The sequence below is a fragment of the Boeremia exigua genome (assembly GCF_020726555.1).
Source record: "Boeremia exigua strain MPI-SDFR-AT-0100 chromosome Unknown C7974scaffold_16, whole genome shotgun sequence".
In the NCBI taxonomy this organism is placed as follows: Eukaryota; Fungi; Ascomycota; class Dothideomycetes; order Pleosporales; family Didymellaceae; genus Boeremia; species Boeremia exigua.
In genome coordinates this window covers 593,980-615,274 of record NW_025763533.1, presented here as the reverse complement: position 1 = coordinate 615,274, position 21,295 = coordinate 593,980, and the positions used below count along the sequence as shown (strand labels likewise).

The following is a 21,295-nucleotide window of genomic DNA, read 5'->3' as shown; positions in this document are numbered from 1 at the left end:
TATACTCAAGTAGGTGCCTGCACAGGCTCATAGTTCATCGAGAGCCGGAAGCTACCGACGTTGTGATGTCGAAAATAGATCAGTACCGTCTACACATCCCAAATCTGGCTAGGGCTCAGCCGCACTACCCCAAGTTTCCAGCTTCCTAGCCTTGCGCCACACCTGAGATCATCTGGCTCTGACTCTCCAACGCGACATACGAGAGCTGGGTTCGACATCATTTGCTATGTTTACCAAACGCTTGGCTTGGTAGCTGTAAGCGAATAGTAGAGCATGAGCTGACGGCAATGCCCCTACCACCATAGTCGCGTGAAGCTGCGCCATTCTTCAAGGTCGTCACGATGGCACCAAGGATCAGCCGTGACTTTTACGAGGTTGCATAGAGGTGTTGAAATCCAAATTTGGGCACAATGGCACCACACTTGAAGATGGTTTGTATCATAGTAGAGGTTGAAAGACAAGTATAAAGAGACTCGATATACTCACTTTGAACCGACATCACAACAGCCTCAGCAGCTCATCCTACCAACAATCAAAGTAGCCTTTTCAACTTTCCAGATTCCCCACTCCCCACCGACCATCAACAGTAACGATGTATTTCATCACCTTTGCACTTACTACCCTGCTCTCGCTGGCCTCGGCCGCTCCAGCAACTCTTGAGACCCGTTTCCCTACGGGAAGATACAACAATGTTCTTCCCCCGTCCGCCATCTCGATCTACCACGGCCAGAATGGCGCCATTGACTACGGCGTCTACCGTGGCGAAGTTTCTCGCAACAACTGGGATGGCCGCGACAATACTACACTCGTAACGTTCGACCTAAACGGTCGAACTCTTCCCGACACATGCTTCTTGCGCTTCTGGCTTGAGCCCAACAGCCAGTCTTCCGATCCCACCAAGAGCTCTTTTGTCTCCGGCACAGGCCAGATCGATGTCTTCTCCAGTCTGCAGCCAGCGCCTAAGGAGGGTAGCAAGGGCTGGGGTGGCCCTGGCAATCAGAGAAACAACCCTCTGGGCAGGTTTGAGGCCAAGTTCAATGGCGAGGCCAACGTCCTGAACTTCGCGTCAAACCAGCTGAATGGCTTCAAATGCCCGAAAATCGGGGACTGGAACGTCAAGAATGGACTCATCGGGTACGAGTTGGTCCCTGTGGGCGATGCGGACAGGATTCAGTGGGACACTGCTGTCAGCGGACTGTATCTTGGCTGGTAAATCTAGAAGGTGGCTTGCTCTGTGGTGTCGAGATGATAGACTTTCTGCGATTTGGCTTGCGCCCGAGTGTCTTCAGTCCTTACTTGTCGTTGTAGATATTCTTATTTCAAGCACTAATTTCAACTCACTTCAACTTATGCGGCTTCATCTTCGATCTCCAGATTACCGATCTTGAATTTCTTTCCTCTCATGTCGGCATAATCGTTGTGATTGTGGTAATTCTTGACACGCTCTCTCACGTACTCTAAGCCATTCACTGGCTCCGCATCTTCTTGATCCTCTGCCACGAGTCCCAAGCGCTTCAACAAAGGCGAAGGAGCTGGCTTGATGTCGACATTGTTGCCCGGTCTGACAAAGTAGAAGAGTCCTAGGCGGTGGATGTGTGCCTGGTCTTCTGGTGGCCTGATAACTCGATGGATCGTTGACTTCAGGTACCCGGCAGACCAGAATGCCAGGGTATCACCAACATTGCAAATAATGCCATTGCTGACGGGTGGCACATACTTCCATTGGCCTGCTTGAGTCTTGAGCTGAAGTCCGGCGACCTCTTGAGACCATAAGAGAGTTAATGAACCGAAATCTGTGTGCGCCCGCGACCATGTGTTCTCCACCCTAGCATCGTCTTCAACAGGGCGTGGGCGATAGATCATGTACCTTAGATGATCTGATACCTTATTAGTAGAAGTTGGGTGATTCATCGATTTGCGAGGTTACCTTCTGAGGCGTCGTTATAGGAATGTCGTTTCGAGAAGTAGTCTTCGGGCAATTCAAGGATGATTGAGAATAGGATAAAGATTTTCGAAGCAATCTCTAGAGAGCTTCTCGAGAACTCTTCAACTTCTGTGCGGAACTGGCGTAGGTAGGGGTGAAATGGCTCGTGTTTGTTCGACGGGATGAACTTGGGAATGTTGACTGATTCCACATTATCTAGAACGTCGGTCCCCATGATCTTCTTCTCGAATGCCGCACGATAGCCAAAGTAGTTCCCGTTTGCAAAATCACAACGATAGGCTGTATCGCCCTTCTCTTTCAGAGGCAAGTTGAAGTAGGCTTGACCTATGTCGTACTGCCGGTCCACCTTTTCCTGCGTGAGACCTGTGCCGATGACACTGAAGAAGCTAGTAGTGTGTACAGCATCTCTGAGTTCCTCGGCCAAATCTTGCTTACCGCCTGGCAGGTCGAACTTCGAGAGGTCAATGATCTTGATGTCCGCCCAGTCAAGCTGCTTGGTCGTATGTACTGGCCTCTTCCATCTGGGGACACTTGGAGATTCTGGGTCGACTGCGGAAGGCATGACTTGTGATTGTTTTGATGTGTCGTTCAAATATATGCATACTCGGACATTTGAGCAGGTGCTCTGTTGCTGAAGTTACCTGGTGCTCATAAACAGGTTGCGAAGGTGGAAGTTGTGAGCACGCAATTTCTCGCTGAGTTTCGTGCTTGCCCTGCATGCGACATCCCTCCCGACCCTATCTGAGCATGAGGAATAATTCGTCTACACAGCAGAGCCCTAAATATGGCTGACATGTCAAGCCGAATATTATGACCGTCATCATGTTTTATGTCTTCATTGTGAAGTTGTAGAGTCCGACTTCAAACGGTTGAAAAAGAGTTGTAGGAGGAAAAGAGGGAAAGGGCTCAAAGGAGAGCGGGGATCAATCCGCGCTAGAAACACATCTCCACCATTTTTCGTACACCCTCGCCTTGCTCTACGATACAGCTTTCTCCGGGTTTGTTCTTGCGCAATCATATTGTCAGTCAAAAGATAGTGGAAAGGCCATGTTGATGCTATGATTCAGGCCACGGCCTTCCACAGGACTACACACAATAGGAACGATGACGTCAGACACTGATGACAATCTTGGGTATTCTACATAGTTATCTCGCTCTATGCTGTACCTGTTGACGAGCTGACAGGCAATGTGACAGGCATCGGTGTGGCAGTACCAGACGGCGTGGACGACGCACCACCTCCGCCACCAGAGGAAGGCTTCTGGACGGTGGCTTGTACAACTTGTCCTACGCAATGTGTCAACAGAGGTTGATAGCAGAGATCGGATGACTCTTAGCTTACCGGCGGTGTTTGTGATGATATCAATGAGCGCACCCAAGGGCTCGTAAGAGAACGTCTTCTGGGTAAGACCCTGGCCGACTTGCTTCACAGTTCCTGCGACCTCCGTCATGTTCAACTGTGAGAGCTTGTCAGTATGCTATCACCTGCTTAATAACCGGAATCTTACCTTGTAGTTACCAACGATCTCTGACAGAGCATCAGTGCCGCCTCCAACGACCTCCTGTACGATGTTTCCCAGATTGTCGACAAGAAAGTTGAGCGTCTTGCCGCCCTGAGTGATGGAACCGAGCTATAGTTGTCAGTCTTATGATCTCAAATAGGGGGCCACGAGGTTAATGCTTACCAGACCATCTACAGCACCAATGACTTCTCCAACCAGGTTCGTCACGTTGCCGATCAGACTCAGCAATAGGGGATTGAGATCCAGGGAATCGAAAACACGCTCGACAATCTCGACTAAGTTGCCTAGTCTGACTACAAGCTCTAGGTTCACATCGACATCTGCGATAGTAATGTTGACTTTCTCGACTGACACTGCAACTCCTGCATTAATCTGAACAAGGCCTGCAACCCTGGCATTCAGGTTGAGATCAGCCTTCAATTTCTCTACTACGATCTCAATTCGTCCAACATGGAGTTCGGGAACCTGGAGAAGGACGTCTGGTGGCGTTGAGGTTCTTGCAGCAGTTGGTGCCGATGTTGTTGGGGTCCTGGTTACTGAGGCAGTCGCACTGGCGGACGCAGTACCCGTGATCGGCGGAGTATCCAGTGTTGCGGACGAACCAGTTTGCGCGAAGACTTGCGCAGTGAAAGCGAAAAATAACGTGACCAACAGGAGACGAATAGAGAGCGACATGTTGGCAGCTTGGAACGAACGAGAAAACAGAGAGCAGAAAATTGAGGAAATCTCGAACAGCAGGCCTACAGCAGAAGAAGGAAAACCAAGATCGAAGCATCGGTTAAAGCAACCCGCAATGCGAGATACTTGACATGCAAATGTCGCGTTCTCCATAAGGCTCATCTCGGGTAACCCCTGAAACACCCGCGACCCGCAATCAGAACAAGGTTTTCTGCCTTAACGGCGAGTCGCTGCGGGGTATAAGGCGCCTGGAACCTATATCGTTATCAGAAATCCTGCTTTTGGGGTATATGTGCTGTTGTTATTCGCCCTTCTCGCCGTTGCAATTTCTTCGTGTGGTGAGTTGAGGCTTGAATGCGCATCATGCCAATTACAGATCCCTGTCGTTAATCCATCGTCGCATCCCATACAACTGCGGATGATGTCTAGTCGTGCATTTACCTGATCGCTCGTCGCTACTGAAGCTGTTTGTCACCTCCCTCCCTTTCAGCAGTTCTTGCAGCTGCGTCCTCTCTTTAAACTCAATTCATCGTTCCATACAATTCACCATGCGTGCCTTCGCCGCGGTCCTTGCAACACTCCTTCCTTGCGCGGTGCTTGGACAGCTGGTCGACAGCGATGGTTATACGGGCTATAAGCTCGACATCCGTGAGGATGGCGACCCTCTCGCCGTTTTGTATGAGACCGAGAATACAACTCCCAACGTTTCTGCCTTGGTCCCTGAGCCGGATGTCCTCCTGAACGCTTCAGTCTCCATCGGAGAGATCTACGTCGGCGTCGACAATTTGACCGCGAAGATCAATTTGGACGCACAGGTGCTCTCGTTGCTATCTTTCAATGCCGGTGTCGATCTCTCGATCGACAAGGTATCAATCTTGATCCAGAACGTTACCGCAAAAGTCTATCTGGAAGCACGTCTTACAAACCTTGTCAGTATGGTCAGCGACGTGCTCGACAGCATCGACCTCAACCCTATCATTGCCGAACTGGGCAATGGCTTGGGAAGCATCATCAACGACACCGCCGGCCTGATTGGCGACGTTGCTGATGGCATCACTGGATCAGGATCGAATTCGACGACTTCCGGCTCGCCAGCTTCTGCAGCAAGCAAGCGATCAGAGGACCTCATGCAGTTCGACATCAGGAACAACATTCTTTACTCACATAACGACTTTTCTGGGAACACGCATACTCGTCGTGTTCTCGCACAGAACGGAGACATCATCGAGCAAAAGCTGAACAACTACGGGTCCATCTCGAATGAGCGTGTAGTAGGCAACTACGAGAAGAACATGCGCTTCAATGGCTTTAATGAAAGTGTTACATTCAAGGGCGAGGAGGTTAGGGAGGAGGAGTACGTTTACGAGCCATTCAAAGGACTGTTCTCAATCATCGGCGTGTTCAAAAACAAGGCTACGGGCGAGGTAGTGGGCACCCAGTTGTTGGCTGAGGCGAGAGGGGGCGGAAGTGCGACGATTGGGACTGACCGGGATCAAAGGTAGACAAGGTTCTACAACAATGAACAATTTTCACACCTGTTCGAATTCTTTCGGTGCCCATACTCATGATGCGCGTGCTTCGAGCTTACAAGACTGTACATGTTCCCGTCCCCACTGCGATACTGAAGGATTTTGTTGCGCAGCCACTGGTGTTCAATAAAGTGGTGCCGAGATGGGCAATTCCAGATGTCAATAACACGCAATAGTGCAGCAAAAGATGCGCTTCTGGCAGCACGGGCTGTCAGAAGTTCAGCAATTGTACAAGAAAGTTCTCAAAGGTCAATGCAAGAAGAGAGCGTGTCAGTGCGCAACTCAATGTTCTTCAGCAAGGTCCACGCATAAATTGAGTTCGACATCAGACCTGAGTAGAGTGCAGCAATGAGAAACTCGCCATCGTTCTTCCCTAGCCATTGAGAAAACCAGAATGCTCCTTTTTAATGTTCTCTACTAGCTGATGTGAGAGTTTCACGAGATGTGGTTGCATTAGTATGATCGCAACGAAAGTGGGTAAGAATTCTTATTAAGTTGATGACATGATCGTTTCGATTATTCTCTCTCTCCGAAAGTGGTGCGATACCGTAGAGAAGATATACTTCATGATTCTGGAAGTTATAGCTTACAGAGAGCACCCAGAATTTGTCAAAGATCGTTCTGACACTGCTGCGTAACACAATCCGGTTCATACTAGCCACAAGGTTTCCATGCTTCCTATACTGTGCCTGCCCGTCATCAAGCCGTCCCAAGGACAACCACAGATTAATCGAGCCAGAATCCGTCGCGTATTCCAAGGTTTTGTTTCGTCGAGCAGGTTTAAACGTCATTGTCCGGATAGCAGATGCCTAGCGCCTGTGGCTTAACCTTCACAAGGCTAGTCAACCAAGCTCTTTAGTGCACAACCAAGCTTTTCGACAGCCGCTTTCAGTCAATCAGAAGATTTAGAAAGCACGACAAGCCTTTTTAGTCTCAACTCAGACCCCAGACGATCGGCATTGTGGCAGTGAACGCGTGGCTATGCTGTCATCCAAGGACTCTTTGGCGCAAGCCCCTTCCGAGCACCCGGATTGGAAGAAGTGACATACCTTCAGGATACTGAGACCCAAATCTTGACTTACAGCAGCATGTCCCGCTTCTTACCTGAACTTGACACTGCAGTGTCTCTGCTAACGTGTACTCTCCTCCTCATTACCTCTGCTTATCTATATCATCACCAGCCCTGGATACCCCGCAAAGTAATGGCGACCTCCATATCAGACAAAATCTACAGATACTGCACAAGTCCTGCCAGTGTCTCATCTCAACTTGCGCAGGAACCCTCTCAAGAGCCTGCGCGTCTTGCTGATGGTCTTTATGGCGGACAACATGAAGCCATCACCGAAGAAGAGACTCCCTTCCGACAGCCGACGAGTCTTGAAGAGCTTGAGCGCGCGCGAGAGTGCGGCAATTGGGGCGGCTCTGAGCCGAGCAAGCTTTTTCTACAATGCTACCATGCAGCACTGTGCTCACTCGAGAATGACCCACTCGCTGGGATGATAAGTCCCAGTTTGATGGGCAGCAATGGAGTGTTACCGATCACTATCGTCGCACCGGTGCCTGACATTTGTCGGCACATGGCAAACCTGATCGTACGCGCAGAAAAGGAAGTCTTCCTCGCAACAAACTACTGGATTGCTTCTGGCGCGGCATCAATCATCACAGACGCCATCAAGGAGCTCTCCAGACGAGCCGGCGAGCGCGGAGAGAGAGTAACTGTCAAGATCATGTATGATCGCGGAAACATCAAGCAAGTGGTCGACAACCATCAGATGGTGTCGCCGGCGCAGTACACCGCAGAAGCAGTGCGACTACCGGCCCCTGAAGAGATTCCGCACATCGACATGGAGGTCCAGAACTATCACCGTCCAATGCTAGGAACTTTCCACTCCAAGTTCATGGTTGTTGATCGGAGAATGGCTGTGGTGCAGAGCAACAACATCCAGGATAACGATAATTTGGAGATGATGACGCATATTGAGGGCGAGATTGTGAATGGAGTTTACGATACGGCGCTGCTCGCTTGGGCAAAATGTTTCGATCCTCCGCTACCGACTCTAAACAGTCCGGCAAGCAACGCAGATGTAGTGACGTTTCGCGATCCCTCCTTCCAGGCTTTTTTTGACGAAACTGGTACTTATCAAGCGCGTCGAGACAGTCTCGTTAAGCTGGATTCCGGCACTGGCAACCACGACTTTCCATTGCCAGCACAGAGTCCCGGATCACTCGATGCGAATATTGGTGCTGAGATGGAACGAATGCAGGCAGTGCTCTCCCCAATCAACGGGGAGAAGCGAATGGACGCAGTGGCGCGCCACCTCAGTAAGTCCCTCTTCAGGTCCACGTTACGCCTCAAGATTACTCACATCCACCAGACCTCGCAACAAAACTGAACCGCAAAAGCACAGCACCAGAATGCGCCCCGGAAGACATCATGACCCTCGTCCACGCCCACAAGCCCCACGCTCCCTTCCCCATGGCCCTGGTAAACCGCCGACCCTGGGGCGCCCCGAACCACTCCTGCGCTACGGCCCCCCAGAACGAAGCCTGGCTCGCCGCTATCCGCAACGCGCAACGCACCATCTTCATCCAAACCCCCAACCTTAATGCCGGGCCCCTTCTCCCCGCGCTCCGCGACGCAGCCGTCCGTGGCGTCCAGGTCACGTACTACGTCTGTCTGGGCTACAATGATGCGGGCGAACTGCTGCCGTTCCAGGGCGGCACGAACGAGATGGTGGCGAGTGAACTATACGGAAGTCTGAGCGCGTCACATAGGGCGAATCTAAGAGTGTACTATTATGTGGCTAAAGATCAGGTTATGCCAATCCATAATAAGGCTAAGGCGAGGAGCTGCCACAGTAGGTGGCTCAACATCTGTGACACAGGACGCGGCTAATGTGGCAATAGTCAAGCTTATGATCGTCGACGAGCAGGTTGGTATCCAGGGCAACGGTAATCAGGATACGCAATCCTGGTTCCACTCGATGGAGGTCAATATCATGGTTGACTCGCAAGAAGTGTGCAGAGATTGGATGGAGCTGTTGAGGAGGAATCAAAGTATGTAATACCCAAGTCGTGTGATAAAGTCTGACCGGAGATGCAGATACCCATTTGTACGGACTGGCGTCGCAGGAGGACGGTATTTGGAGGGACCAAGAGGGCAAGGAAGTGGAAGGTGCGATTGGTAAGGATCCTGGACGGTTCTCCTGGGCTAAAGGTGTTGCGGGTGCTGTTCAGCGGGTGAGAGGAGCTGGCGGTTTTTGAGTCGTAGATGGTGATTGTACGCTGATCAGACGCTTACTCTCTTTGTTTACTACGCTCGGAAGGATAGGATATCGAATTTCAGCGCGACGTTGTTACTGTGATGCTACCAGAGTTGTAGTAGATTCATCGGCCCGAGACCGAGACGTTGCCACGCGATAAGTCGAAACAGCAGGGAGTAAAGCTTGTTATCTTGATCAGTAATACTCCACCAGCGACTGGACTGTATCCGGGCTCGTAATTGGCCATGTTTCAAGGTAGTAACTAGGATAAAGAAGCTAAGCGACGTAGAAGGTAGGTGCATTGAAATGGACGCCTACGAACGTCAAATCTGGAAGTGACAAGTGGTAAAGTCCACTTGCGGTTGTATATCAACATCGAAATTGGGTATCGACTATTCCTACACATGAGCTTCCCATCAACAAGTGCACTGCCAATCGCCTTCTACAAGTGCTCACCGACCCACGACCACCATCCCGCAACATCGCCAACATTCTTGCCCTGGCTGACATTACCGCCAACAACGTCGACAGTAGTGCCAACTTCCCTCATCTGGTCAAACTCGAAGCTGCCTTCTCCACCCTCACCGAGCCATTCCTTCTCCTCATCGACATCATCATCACCGCTCAGCGCAGCCCCTGCGTCACGCAGCGCCTTAGCCCTGTTGTTTCTGACCGCGCTGATGGCCTTCTCGAGCTTAGTCTTAACCGAGCTCGCAGGCAACGCAGTGAACAGATCCATCTTGTTCGCCGCGATCAGAACTGGGATCTCCTTGGGCCCCTTGCTCGTCTTGGCGTTAGTGTACCGCTTCTGTAGATTCAGCAGCACGTCGTGCAGGTACTCGGCGGCCTCGTTCAGCCCGGCCTCCTCGTCGATGGCGGCAGCGTCCACGACGAAGATGATGCCGCGGACATCCTTGGGGTTCGCAAGTGTGGTGGTAGCGTAATTGCGCAGCTTGCCGTGGCCGGGCGTGTCGAGGAGAATGAAGCGGCGCGAGCGCTCAAAGGCTGGGTCGCCGGGGGAGCGGTAGTGCGCCGAGGCGGGAACGTGAGGGTCGGGCAAGAGGGCTTCGATGGAAAGGGGGGTGGTGGAGGTGTGGGTGGTGGGGACGGTGCCGCGCTCGCTCTGGGATCAAATTAGCACAGTAGCTTCAATTGGTGCATGGCCACCATGTCCATCAGCAGCTTACCAGCGTCGTAAATGCAGTCTTGCCGCCTCCGCTGGGGCCCACGAGCAAGAACGTGGGCAGGCCGGTGGCGCTGGCGACCTTTCTGTACAGGAACGAATGCAGGAGAACAGGTAGCAGAAGCGTAATTGCCAAGGTGACCAGAATAGTCGACAACTTCGGCGACAAGGCCTGGGTCAGCCAGCTATCCTCATCATACCAGGCCATGGTGCCGGGCCGCGCAGTCAAGCCCTGCTCTTCTTTGCTCAATCCAGGTGGTCGGGCGGGTGTTCGCAGTAGCGCAGCGCAGTCCGTGTGTTGTGCGTGCGAAGGAGATGCGCGCAATTCTGGCGGTGAGTTTCGTGTGTTTGGAAGCCCAGGGCTGGAAATTCTGACAGGGGATCGCGTCGGTTGGCGCTCGGGTGATGACGTGACAAGAGAGCGTGTCGGGCCTCGTGGTTCCGTGGCCGTGCCCGAACTCGCGAGGGGCGTGGCAGAGGCCAGGTGGAAACTCACTTCGCCGCTAGGCGCTCAAAGCCGAAGCCTGGCCCGCCGCCGCTTCCATCCTTCCCCGCCGCTAGTGATCTTTCCTTGCACCTCATCTCAAGAAGTGACATCTCATCTCTTCGATGCAAAGAAGAAACGTCAGGTCGTCATGCGCCATTACTGGGCACGAAGCGGTGTGGAGCCATGCTGACAGACCATGCAGTAGTGCGCGCCCGTCCGGACGCAACGGACTGGAAGGATGCGTGGTCAACGTGTGGCGGGGCATGACTCGCAAGGCATGCCACACTAAGGACGCAGACACGGCGGCATGTGGAAGTTGCAAGTAAACAAGAAGGGCCGCCTGCATTCACACAACTATCAAAGGCTTTTTAGAGGCTATATATTCATACAATTGACAAGGGCCACCATCGTTAGCCGTGTTTGTTCCATAGACGCGTCCACGCTTGTGCTCCCTGCCTGCCCAGAGGACATGTCCTGATGATCATATCGAAGGAGATAACATGGCCATGACCCATTACTCATACAATCGTCGTCTCTGTCACTACTGGGCAGCGCAAGCCTAGCAGTGACAGCACATAAGAGAGGGGGTATGACCAACGACCTGCACCGTTTTTACCCGCAAGCTCCTTGCACAATGCATCCGTAACTCATGATGTTTTCACTACGCCCAGATCCAAACACCTGTGTTGAATCGCACCAAAAACACAATCGTGACCCAAAGCGCCAGAGGGAAATTACCGAAAAACAGAAGGAAATGTTCGCGCTTGCGGTGTCATGACGGCAATGCTGGTGTAGGATTAAACATATTAGGGTGAATGAGAAGAAAAGGAAAGATACAGGGCGTAAGAAGCCAGCGCCCAAGCAAACGCTGCGCCTAGGTGTATCAGATGAAATCGTGTGTTGTGTTGACAAAGCAGAAGCTTCGTGCCGCTGTAGACCGAACGAGTACATGTCAGGTGTTGTTGATGCAGTACCAGCAGGTTGAATCTGATCATGACAGCAGAAGTCGACTTCGAGAATGTCGAGAAGGTGATGACTGTATCTGATCGCTATCGTTGTCGAGGAGGAAATTTTTCTCAGTCGTAACCGTGTAGACGGAGGGCGCACTTTGTAGCAAGGCTTTCAGTGTGCACGCAGATCAGTACCCAGCATGCGCATGCACATCTGGATAGTATCCGCGACTAGTCTCCATGCCTTGGAAACGGCCACATCCGCCATTATGCCAGCCAGCCGCTAGTGCCGCAGGACCTGAGTGCTCTTCTTTGATGATGCGTTGGGGCAGCGGAAGCGAGTGTTCAATCTTTGCGGGGATACTCTCGTAAAGGGGGGCTGGGTAGTAAGAGTACTCCTGAGGAGCGTCGTTCATCTTTGTGTCATCGTCGATCATATGCTGATCTCCAACAAGTCCCTCTGGTGGTCCACCGCTCAAGGAGCTGGCGGAGCTCACAGAGTGGCTGCCCATAGGGCTCGGGTCGAGCGAGTATGTTGTTCCTCGGTACATACTGCCATTCATCGATGTCCTACCGTTTGATAGGCCATTGCTGAACGACCCGTATGCTCGAGCGCCGTTCGAACCCATACCATGAGGTCCAGGCCCGCCGAGGCCCGATCCACCGGCCCCTCGGCTGGCACCAGCATTCTGGGGTCCCTCGTTTTGATAGTGGCTTGGGGATCTTCCACGGACGACGACTGGGTGAGAGGAGCGAGCCGCGATCTTCACCCACTTGGGTTCGTTGTCCCGTGGGTTTTGGATGTTGGCCCAAAGTTCGACGATCAGGTGATAATACTGTTGCTGGGCTCGACGCTTACCGTTGTTGGCAGTGGCTGACTTGAACTGAATTCGTTCAAAGTTATGCTGATAGTTGCTGCTGCCGTGGCTGGTTGGAGAGTATTGGGATGAGTCGGACGAGTCTTGTAGGGGCAACTGTGGACCAGGTACACTTGAAGACTGATGAAAGCTATTGAGACCATAGCCGCCATGCTCATGGTTCTTTCCAGGTGGTGTAGGTGCGAGGAGCTCCTTCTTCAAGGGAAGTTGGGGGCCTTTATCGCGCTTGGGTGTGTGTTGAATGAGTTCAATAGTCTTACCTGCCGAAGCATCGACAGCGGCAGCAAGAGAAACGGCCATTGACTGAATTTGCTCTTGTGGCTTGCCGTTACCCTGATCAAGGTACAAACGGGAGCCAGAGATCCATGGTGTAAGTCCGTATGAGATGTTGACGGCAAAGTAGTTCCTGCGATAGCACGTCCAGACGCTATCGCCAGAATAGAAGAAGCCTTTCTCGATCTTGGCCTCAATGGTCGGTACTATTGTAGTACCTTCGCAGGTGATGGTCCCGTATGTCTCTTGTGCATTGAACGGTGGGGTATCTGACGATTGACTATGGCTTGGGTAGGAGGATCCCTGATAGGTACTGTAGGCCAAAGGCATGGTGGTCGGCAGAACACTCCTTGGTGTATCCGGCAGCGAGTTGTAGCGGGAGAGATCAGAATGACGAGGCGACAGAGCGTGGGGATGTCTGTGCAGGCTAGACGTTGTTGTTGTATAGTTGTCTCGAGCCGACACACCCAGGGGCGGTGACACAGGGTTGCTCAACCCTGGTGATCGTGCCGGAGGTAACATGGCCGACGATGAAGCATCATTTCTATGGTATTGTTGTCAGCTGGCATGCATACGCATTAGGTTTGTTGTGCACGAATGCGCCACAACGGCAACGTACATGGTGGACATCCGTCGAGTCGACATGTTACCGTAACCACAAGAGAAGCCGCTGTAGTTGTTTGCTACAGGGTACTGGTTGGAGTAGGTTGTGGCCACAGTCGGAGAAAAAGATGAGTAGGAGTAAGCTAGTGCCGACGAGGCGTTGGAGCTGGGCGAGGTTGAGATGGACCCAGATCCCGAATCGGAGAGGGCAACACCAGATTGGTAACTGTTGGTCGTCAGTCAGCTCAGCAAAACAATGCTAATCGGCCCAACTGATGCGAGCAACAGCGATGTGTAACCGAGTGTAGGGTGACACGGTATAAGTTGTTGACTTGGCCCAGGATGGTATGGCAGACCCGCCAGGCTCGTCGTGTGATCATACGTGACAGACCAGCCTGTTGGGACGACTAGGTGTGCCATGCATCCGACATGTGTGCGACGACAAGTATGATGAAAGGCATCGTCGACGTGTTTGTTTTGGGGTAGGGGTCGCCAGCAGCAGGCAAAGAGGCGTCGAGGATGCAGGCTGGGGTCGACAGGCGGCACAACAGAGCCTGCATGCCTGGCCGGGGACGAAGAGACCAATGAGAAAGGCTACTTACGTTGCGTCGGGACGGTGTGCACCGTAACGGCTTGTGATCGCGCTCAAAGGCATACCGGTCGCTGTATGAGCTAGGGGCCCGTCGCGCCTTAGCTGATCGGGGACACCAGCTGCGAAAGAGTTATGATGTGCATGAGAACCAATCTGCTCGATACAGGCCTCCTCTGTCGAGAAATGGCTATCCGATGCCATTGGCAAAGGAGGATGAAGTACTGTTCGCCCTTGTAATCAGCCAATCATTCTCATCCGTGCAGGCAGTAGGTTAGGGCAGCGGTGCGGACAAATGCGAATGGTGTGCGTTGTTAGGCCTATGAACACAGGGGAGCATACGCGCGTGGGATTTGGTTGTACAGGTGGCTCCGCATTTGGGATAAAAGGAGTGTGCGAGAGCGCACCACAGACGATGCAGAACTCGAAACATAGGACCCACAGCGTGTAGCGATAAACAAGTGCAAAGCAGAACGCGCATACTGTATCGACCAGCATATGAAAGAGGCGCAGGCGGAATGCAGGATAAGAATGCGGAGAAAGGCGCCAGCCCACGGCTGTAGGATGCAGCGCTTGGAAGCCGAAAAGTGGAGAACACTGCTCTTGTAGAACGCGCGAACGCAAAACGAGAAAATTGCTGACTTACTCGAGTGCATCATTGATCTGCAAGTAACTGTTGACTGTCCTGGATTTTATTTTGTTAGATTACCACGGATGATAGGCAAGGATCTACATGTAACTTACAGGTGAGCAAGAGCGGCCCAATCTTTGTTGCGTGGCTCGAATTGTAGCGCGGATCCAAGTGGCAATATCGCAGCAAGTTCTCGGTGCTGACGAATGTACGGCGGAAGCAAGAGTGTTGTTGGCTGCCGCAGCCTTGCCTGATGCTGTTGTTGGATCGCTTGACGGCGGTCTAGCCGGCGCAGGGGTGCAGTTCGAGTATCTGCCAATGCGAGCGCAGTCGACAGGCGTAAATACGATGCTGGCGATGGAGACAAGTGACTCAGACACTTGTGGGTGTATGGAGTGAAGGCAAGGTTCAGAGACTTGAATGTGCCAAGCGTGTTAATATCCACCCATCAACCTTGAGGGCATTCAAGTCTATCGTGGGACTCGGTCAGTGGGCCTGGTAGGCAAAGAAGCAACGGGCATACGCACAGCTGTGAGGTTTTCGAAGTTACTGAGATCGGGTGTGCGTTAATGTCACCTGTTGCGGCTGCGCGACACCTTAAACCCAGAGATTAAACGGTTCGTCAAGACAAGATGCCAGGCCGACTGGTGCGCTTTGCTTCTTCCCGCGGTCTCCACAGATCTCGAATGGCGAGCACAGACAGGTACGGACAACGATCCAGCTGTCTACTGCTTGGAAATCCTTGTTGCGACGTAGGCGGTGTGTGCTCGTTGTCGCCGCTGCACTGCGACCTGTCAGTCCTTCGTATCTAACAAGGGAGCATGTCGCAATCCCAGTGGAGCTTACAGGGTTCTTATGCAAAGGTCCTAAAAGGAATGATGTGGCATTGCCTGATTCTCGATCGTGGCTGTTTCAGCGAGGGTGTTATCGTCAGATCTTCAGCGATCTACGTAGAGTCCCAGTCCGCAGGACAACCTGGCCGTATCCTGTTCTCTGCTCGAGTGTAGGCGATACAGGTGCGTTGCCGTTTCCTGGCAGCGACGCAGATTGATGTGTGTAAATGTCGGTGACGAAGTGCCCGAGACTTGCTTTCCTGACGTGACTTGAGCGGGTGTTAGCCGTCTAAAGGGTCGAAGCATGTATGCACCGTGCCTTCAGGTCAAATTGGCTCTTGCTGGGAACCGTTGTACAAGCCGCTAGGATTCGACGCTCCCGTGATGCAAGTCCCTGAGGCTGCCCGGTAGAGTACCAAACGCAGATATATCAACACAACGGTCTGTGGCGTCTATTATGCTTGGTACAGACAGGGCTTTGTTGATGAACTCGGTTGTCAGAATGAGCTGAAGAGACGATAAATCAAAGAGAACGTGGACATATAGAATCTGGGCAATAGATGTACGATTCGCAGATAGAGACCACTACAGCTCGATCCAGAATAGACTGAGCTTGGGGTTAGGTTCGGGATGTTTGGCTGAAAAGAGAAGAGCCTACCAAGCAAGTATAGCCCCATAACATCATTCAGGATGCTGGATCAAGATTTCAGCCCACAGGCGAATGATCCGTATTGCCCTGCTCTCAGACCATGACCGTTTCCTCTAGCACCACGGTAGTATTGGCAAGCTGCAGCAGCGAGCCTTTCCTGATTTAGCGACTCTATATCTCCGAGATGTCAGGGAGATGACCTGCCCCAGCGCCCAGGCTCGCGTCTTGCTCAAATGGTAGCTGGTCCACACTGAGCTTTGCATTCCTTGCACCGGAGTAGGGCCTCTGTTGCCCGCGGGAGTGATAGCTCACCGTCTTGCAATAAGTGGATTGGCTCGCCGGACAGGTGCATCACGGGCCCCGTGCAGCGATGCAGGAACATTGACCACGACACCACACTGAAATGGGTGGCCGACTCGACACAGCAGGACATGAACCGAGCAGTTGGGACTTCGATGTTTCATCTCGATCAGCCGCCCAAGAATAACCCATGAAGCGAACAGATGATCAGGGTTCGCTCTTGCCACATTAGCTTTGGTTGGATACTCACTGCCCACGGCGCCCAGTCAGCAGTGGGTCACAGGCGGGCCAAGAGCACGCTGGGATAAAGCGCCACGGCCCGGTAGCCGCAGGTAGACGACAGGGCGAACCGTGGGTGAACAGGAAGCCGAGGGGACCAGAGGACAAGGAAACTTTTGGCTCAAGGGCCGTTAACTGTCACGGAGCGACAGCGTCGCGATTACTTGGCTCTGGCAATGATGGTTTGGGTGACTGGATTCGATGAGAGATCAGCCACCGCCCACACAAGTGACGCCAGGTGCACCTCGCTGAGGCAAGCGTGCAGCGGGTGATGCTCAGAGGTTGCATCGCCTAGAAGGTTGGGTTAGAGCGCTCACTGCGCCATGATCCGACTGCTTCACTCTTAGCACACCTCGACCCGGCAGCCTGGATTACTGCGTATTACTCCGAAAGAGGGCATGGCCAGTCATCATCAAGGCTGCCGTTCAAGGTCGTCACTCAGCTCTCGTCGCGCCTCGGACAAGGTGGGCGCGGCGAGCGGCATATCGTCAGCAGGGGTCTGAACGGTGAAGAAAGCGAGAAACAACGGGGCGTGGACCGGCTCGGCGGCTCCCTTGCGTCGTCGAGATGAAAAGCGATACATGATCGTTGGGAAGGAGGGATGGACCGACAGGGGATTGGAAAAGACCATCTGGTGACGTGCAGCGCCCGCGGTTAGTTAGTCCGCGCCTGCCCGCTTTGGCTACTAGTGCGCCAGGCCCTTCCCGCAGCGGTTGCCCGCTGAACTCCACCACCGCTCCTACCATCTGTCCGTGTGGTGGAGAACAACATCGCGAAGCGCGGACCCTCCCTTACTGCGCTACTCCAGCGACGGTCCACGCGTCCAGGGTGACATTACCGTCCCAAACATCATGAAGCTCATGTGTCTTGCACGTTGCGGCCGTCCACACCCCAAGCTTCGGGGCTGACCGGCGTGAGAGCACTCATCATCGCATTGCATTCCTCAACCTACGCCTGCACAGCTCATCAGATCAGTTGGACCAATGAGCTGTCCGTGATCGGCGGGAGCCAGCAAGCAAAGAAGGCTTGCCGCAGATGCCAACAGCAGACTGACCCGAGCCACTCTGCCACTTCCATGCCAGCCTGGTCATCTGACGTGGCTGGAAGGAGAATGCAGAGGCAGGGCTTCCCGCTTACTTCCCGGAGGGCCTCACTGCACTAAGAGCGCCGCCCCCAGCGTACTCGGCGCCTGCCAGAAAATTTACCGCAGCCAGGCACAACAGCCCGTTGAGAGTAGATTCAGATGGTGGCTGAGCGGGTACTCAGGAGATCACAGCTCGAATAGGGTATCGCAGCTCATTGCGAGGTCACAAGATGCGCACCTTCCCTGCAGGGCGTCTTCTGTCGAGGCACATCGGCCTGCAGCCTCCCGCTCAACCCCGTGACGGTGATGGTCGGGCGTCCAAGCAATTCCAAGTTTCCGATACATCATGGCGACCTGCATCAGAGTTGACTGTTGTATCGGGAGGACTAAGAGCCGGTTTGAGTTCTGCTTTGATGTCTCATTCGACTCGAAGACGCCAGATCGAGAACGCTTTCGTTTTCGACTGTTACTGCGACCTGTTACACCAACACCGCTTACTCCAGCCTTCCAAATTAATGGTTCTCAGGAGGGGCCGGTGTCGCAGCCCTGACAGGAGCACGTTACAGCGATGAAATCAAGCACTGATAGGCCGTTGCCCGGGGCTCGAGAACAGTGCACAATCAATGACTCCATGAATAGCACCAGACCAACCTCAAAGTGGCCGAGAACAGCACCCCTCGCCTTCCATTCGCTTATGGCCAGCCAAACTTACCTTACAGATCGAGTTACGAGCCAGTTCGCGGTAGATGACGGTCTTTGTCGCCTTTGACATCCCGCTCGGTGCATTACAAAAGAAGATATTGCTCCATGCCCATCACTGACGCTAAGAATGCCCATATTTGGTGTACCAGATACTCGTGTGGGCGCTTGTTGCTCCTTGGGACACTTTCAGCTACGTGGATCCTCGCAGGCGACACTTTTGGTCCTCCATTGACAATTTGCCAGCCGATCGCGACTCTAATGAAGCAAAGGTCCAACAAAGGACTTTAGTGGGAAGCGAACCGCTTCGTGCTGGCACGAGCGCGCAACTGGCGCGTGCATCTCTTGTTACTAGCGACTGACAGGCTCGCACAAGAAACCTGCAATGTCTTTCGGTTCCTGGGTCAAAGCTCCAGTCAACGGCGTGATGTGATACTTTGGGCAGGGCTCATACTAGAGATCATGTCTTCAATAGGCTGAGCCCGCTGGCATTGTGATGTACTGCTGCGATCGGCATACGCCTGCATCTACCTGGAGGGACAACATGAGTGCGACCTGCCAAAAGTAGTGGACTACAACCATGTGGCGATGGCCACAGCCAAGAAGTTTCCACAGAAGTACCTTCGACTAGGACTTTCGTGTGTGCTATAGCAGTGCATATTGGTAGCGAGACGTTGGCGTTGTACGGCGCGGCCGATGGCTTACCGAATGTTGATAGCTTGTGGAGGTGGTTCGTCATGCAAGCAAAATATGGGTCAACCATTTCACAGCGCGACATGTCTGCCTGTCAACCTTACAACACCAAGTGTGGGACGCTAAAAGCGCTGACAGCTCCAATGTTTGTATTGCAGACCTCCGTAAGGCCCTCAACGGCTTTTGCAAGAGCTCATTCTAGGTATTTGGGAACATTTGATGCATATCACCTCTGAGTCTTGGGTCATGGATGTCTTGAATCCCGACCGTCAGACCGAAAATGCGGATCTCCGCATCTACACTCGACCTGTGGGAGGCGTTTTGCAGAGAGCTTAATTGCACACACTTCAGTGAGGCCCTGGGCGTGATACACAAGAACCGTTGTGACACCTGTGGACGGGTCGCAAACGGTCGGCCTGTGCTCCTTCACAAACAAAGCATTCAAGTTCACTCCAAGATCCACGTTCAGAGCTGCAGCTCTAGAGGCAAAAGGTTTGAGCATTCGCTGTGGCCTATTCTGCAGCTCGTGCGTCTATGCCCAGGCTGAGGTGGGTGTACAGCACGAGCGTCACTACACCCTAGCCTATCATTTGGTTACGCGTCGCAAGTTCGAGTATTCTGATCCCAGGACAGACAAGCAGATAGCGCCACTGTTTCGCGACATGTAGTTGCCGCGACGATCTGATAGCGTATGTCACTGCATCAACAAAGTACCTGGGTGCACCTGGCTAGGCGGCTATCAGCATTTGATTCTCACCTCATCAAACAGAACCCCTCATACGAGAACCAACCTGTTCAACAAGGTGCCGACATCAAACAAATTGGCATCCAATCAACATCGCTCGCGGCGTTCTACAAACCTCTGATGAGCAATGCCTCAACGGACATTGCCCCTGGAAGCTGCAGGCTTCCTGTGTTCTGTGTCAGCTGGCCACGACATCCGGCGCGACTAAGCCTGTAAGTTGGTCGTCGTAATTCCCTCCTGCTGTGTGTTCACTCAACATTCGGTCTGCATCTCAAGACGACGGAAATGTCTTTACAGCAAGCGCGCTAACAATGGGCAGCCACTTGTATGCTCTTCGCCCGCATCAGGCTTCCAGAAGGAGACGACAACCATTGTGACAGACATCAACTGACTCTCTCAAATCATACTAGTTTGTCTCAACATCTCTGGGGGCTGAATTGCTAAGCTCAAAGACTTCTAGGTGTTCACCCAGAATCGATGCCAATCATACTCGAATCTGACTCTCCCCATGTGACTATCTCCGTATGAGTCGCTTTTAACTTCTCGTATCATCGCTCACATGCGCCTCTCTGGGCATAGTCGAAGAAGTGCCGCTATTCTTGTTATGGCGACACGGATATCATCACACAAGCAACCCAGCATCCCCCTACTGCAAGAGACTTTAACAGCACTATATTGCATATCTGTACCTACAGCCACTCGAGCCAGTCCGGTACCCCGATCACTACACCGTGATGACTGCATAAACTTGATTGTCATGCTTGTGAACTCCTCGCACCCAGATCGATCATATTACCACATCTCCTCAGCGACCAGCGGCTACCACCATGGCCATATGGTGCTGATCCGCTACATCAGATTACAGGGCCGGTCTTGCAGACATGAACACAGCCCCTGATCCTCGGAGAATTCTGACGGGCAGGTGGCAGACGTAGTGCAATCAGGCTACCGATCGTCAGCGGGCGCCCCCGTTCTTGTGTGCAAACAGGGGACAGGCTCCAGGGACCGTGCTCTCAGGGTCTTCAGCCTGCCTCTGCTATTCAGTCCTATGTTGGAATCTTGACTTCCTCGCCTCCTTCTATGTCGAGTCTTCACAGCCAACGAGCATTTTGTGGTTGGAAGTTGCTGGGGTTAACATCAGTATTCACCGTGCACTTCAGCGCCTCTTCGCGACCGGTCACTGCTATCCTGCAGCGCGTCGCCAATCTCTGTAAGCTTTGCGTCTGATCAGTGCAATGTTGAACACACGCTACGGTCCGCCTTTTGATGGAGTATCAGTGACTCTGAGTTCCCTCGCATGCCTTGGTACGAGGATAGGATTTGTTCATTTTGTTTTGCTGCCATTCTTTTTTGTTTCTGGATCGCTCCATGTTCGCTTCTCGGCGCATCTGCCCCGGTTTTCCCTACACATTTGCATTCCATATGAGCAGGTACATTTCTTGTGGCGATCGAGATCAAGTGATATACAGATGAGTCAAGGT

General features: G+C 52.8%; 7 protein-coding genes across 7 annotated transcripts; 3 read left to right on the top strand and 4 right to left on the bottom strand.

Annotated features, from left to right (window-relative positions):
* The first annotated feature begins 431 nt into the window (after positions 1 to 431).
* Positions 432 to 1,280, top strand: C7974DRAFT_89703 (uncharacterized protein). The gene has a single exon (XM_046147458.1). The coding sequence runs from the start codon at positions 593 to 595 to the stop codon at positions 1,211 to 1,213; it is 621 nt and encodes a 206-aa protein (XP_045991041.1). The 5' UTR covers positions 432 to 592; the 3' UTR covers positions 1,214 to 1,280.
* C7974DRAFT_89718 (2OG-Fe(II) oxygenase superfamily protein) lies at positions 1,281 to 2,804 on the bottom strand. Its single transcript, XM_046147460.1, has 2 exons — positions 1,928 to 2,804; positions 1,281 to 1,877 (listed from the first exon to the last, which is right to left on the bottom strand). The coding sequence occupies exons 1-2, from the start codon at positions 2,505 to 2,507 to the stop codon at positions 1,348 to 1,350; spliced, it is 1,110 nt and encodes a 369-aa protein (XP_045991040.1). The 5' UTR covers positions 2,508 to 2,804; the 3' UTR covers positions 1,281 to 1,347.
* A 297-nt stretch (positions 2,805 to 3,101) lies between these two features.
* On the bottom strand, positions 3,102 to 4,143 carry C7974DRAFT_381463 (uncharacterized protein; the record flags this gene model as incomplete). The annotated part of the gene is made up of 4 exons (XM_046140584.1): positions 3,102 to 3,232; positions 3,288 to 3,402; positions 3,454 to 3,576; positions 3,631 to 4,143. 4 exons carry the CDS (start codon positions 4,141 to 4,143, stop codon positions 3,102 to 3,104), a joined length of 882 nt encoding a protein of 293 aa, XP_045991039.1.
* A 358-nt stretch (positions 4,144 to 4,501) lies between these two features.
* C7974DRAFT_89709 (uncharacterized protein) lies at positions 4,502 to 5,663 on the top strand. Its single transcript, XM_046147459.1, has one exon. It carries the CDS (start codon positions 4,695 to 4,697, stop codon positions 5,646 to 5,648), a length of 954 nt encoding a protein of 317 aa, XP_045991038.1. The 5' UTR covers positions 4,502 to 4,694; the 3' UTR covers positions 5,649 to 5,663.
* Positions 5,664 to 6,877: 1,214 nt separating this feature from the next.
* On the top strand, positions 6,878 to 8,939 carry C7974DRAFT_438204 (IQ calmodulin-binding motif protein; the record flags this gene model as incomplete). Its single annotated transcript, XM_046145242.1, has 4 exons — positions 6,878 to 7,997; positions 8,051 to 8,533; positions 8,583 to 8,732; positions 8,779 to 8,939. 4 exons carry the CDS (start codon positions 6,878 to 6,880, stop codon positions 8,937 to 8,939), a joined length of 1,914 nt encoding a protein of 637 aa, XP_045991037.1.
* A 121-nt stretch (positions 8,940 to 9,060) lies between these two features.
* Positions 9,061 to 10,514, bottom strand: C7974DRAFT_89597 (signal recognition particle receptor beta subunit-domain-containing protein). The gene is made up of 2 exons (XM_046147456.1): positions 10,126 to 10,514; positions 9,061 to 10,061 (listed from the first exon to the last, which is right to left on the bottom strand). The coding sequence occupies exons 1-2, from the start codon at positions 10,327 to 10,329 to the stop codon at positions 9,381 to 9,383; spliced, it is 885 nt and encodes a 294-aa protein (XP_045991036.1). The 5' UTR covers positions 10,330 to 10,514; the 3' UTR covers positions 9,061 to 9,380.
* A 1,138-nt stretch (positions 10,515 to 11,652) lies between these two features.
* C7974DRAFT_89619 (uncharacterized protein) lies at positions 11,653 to 13,526 on the bottom strand. Its single transcript, XM_046147457.1, has 2 exons — positions 13,329 to 13,526; positions 11,653 to 13,271 (listed from the first exon to the last, which is right to left on the bottom strand). Exon 2 carries the CDS (start codon positions 13,229 to 13,231, stop codon positions 11,747 to 11,749), a length of 1,485 nt encoding a protein of 494 aa, XP_045991035.1. The 5' UTR covers positions 13,232 to 13,271; positions 13,329 to 13,526; the 3' UTR covers positions 11,653 to 11,746.
* Between the last annotated feature and the right edge of the window lie 7,769 nt (positions 13,527 to 21,295).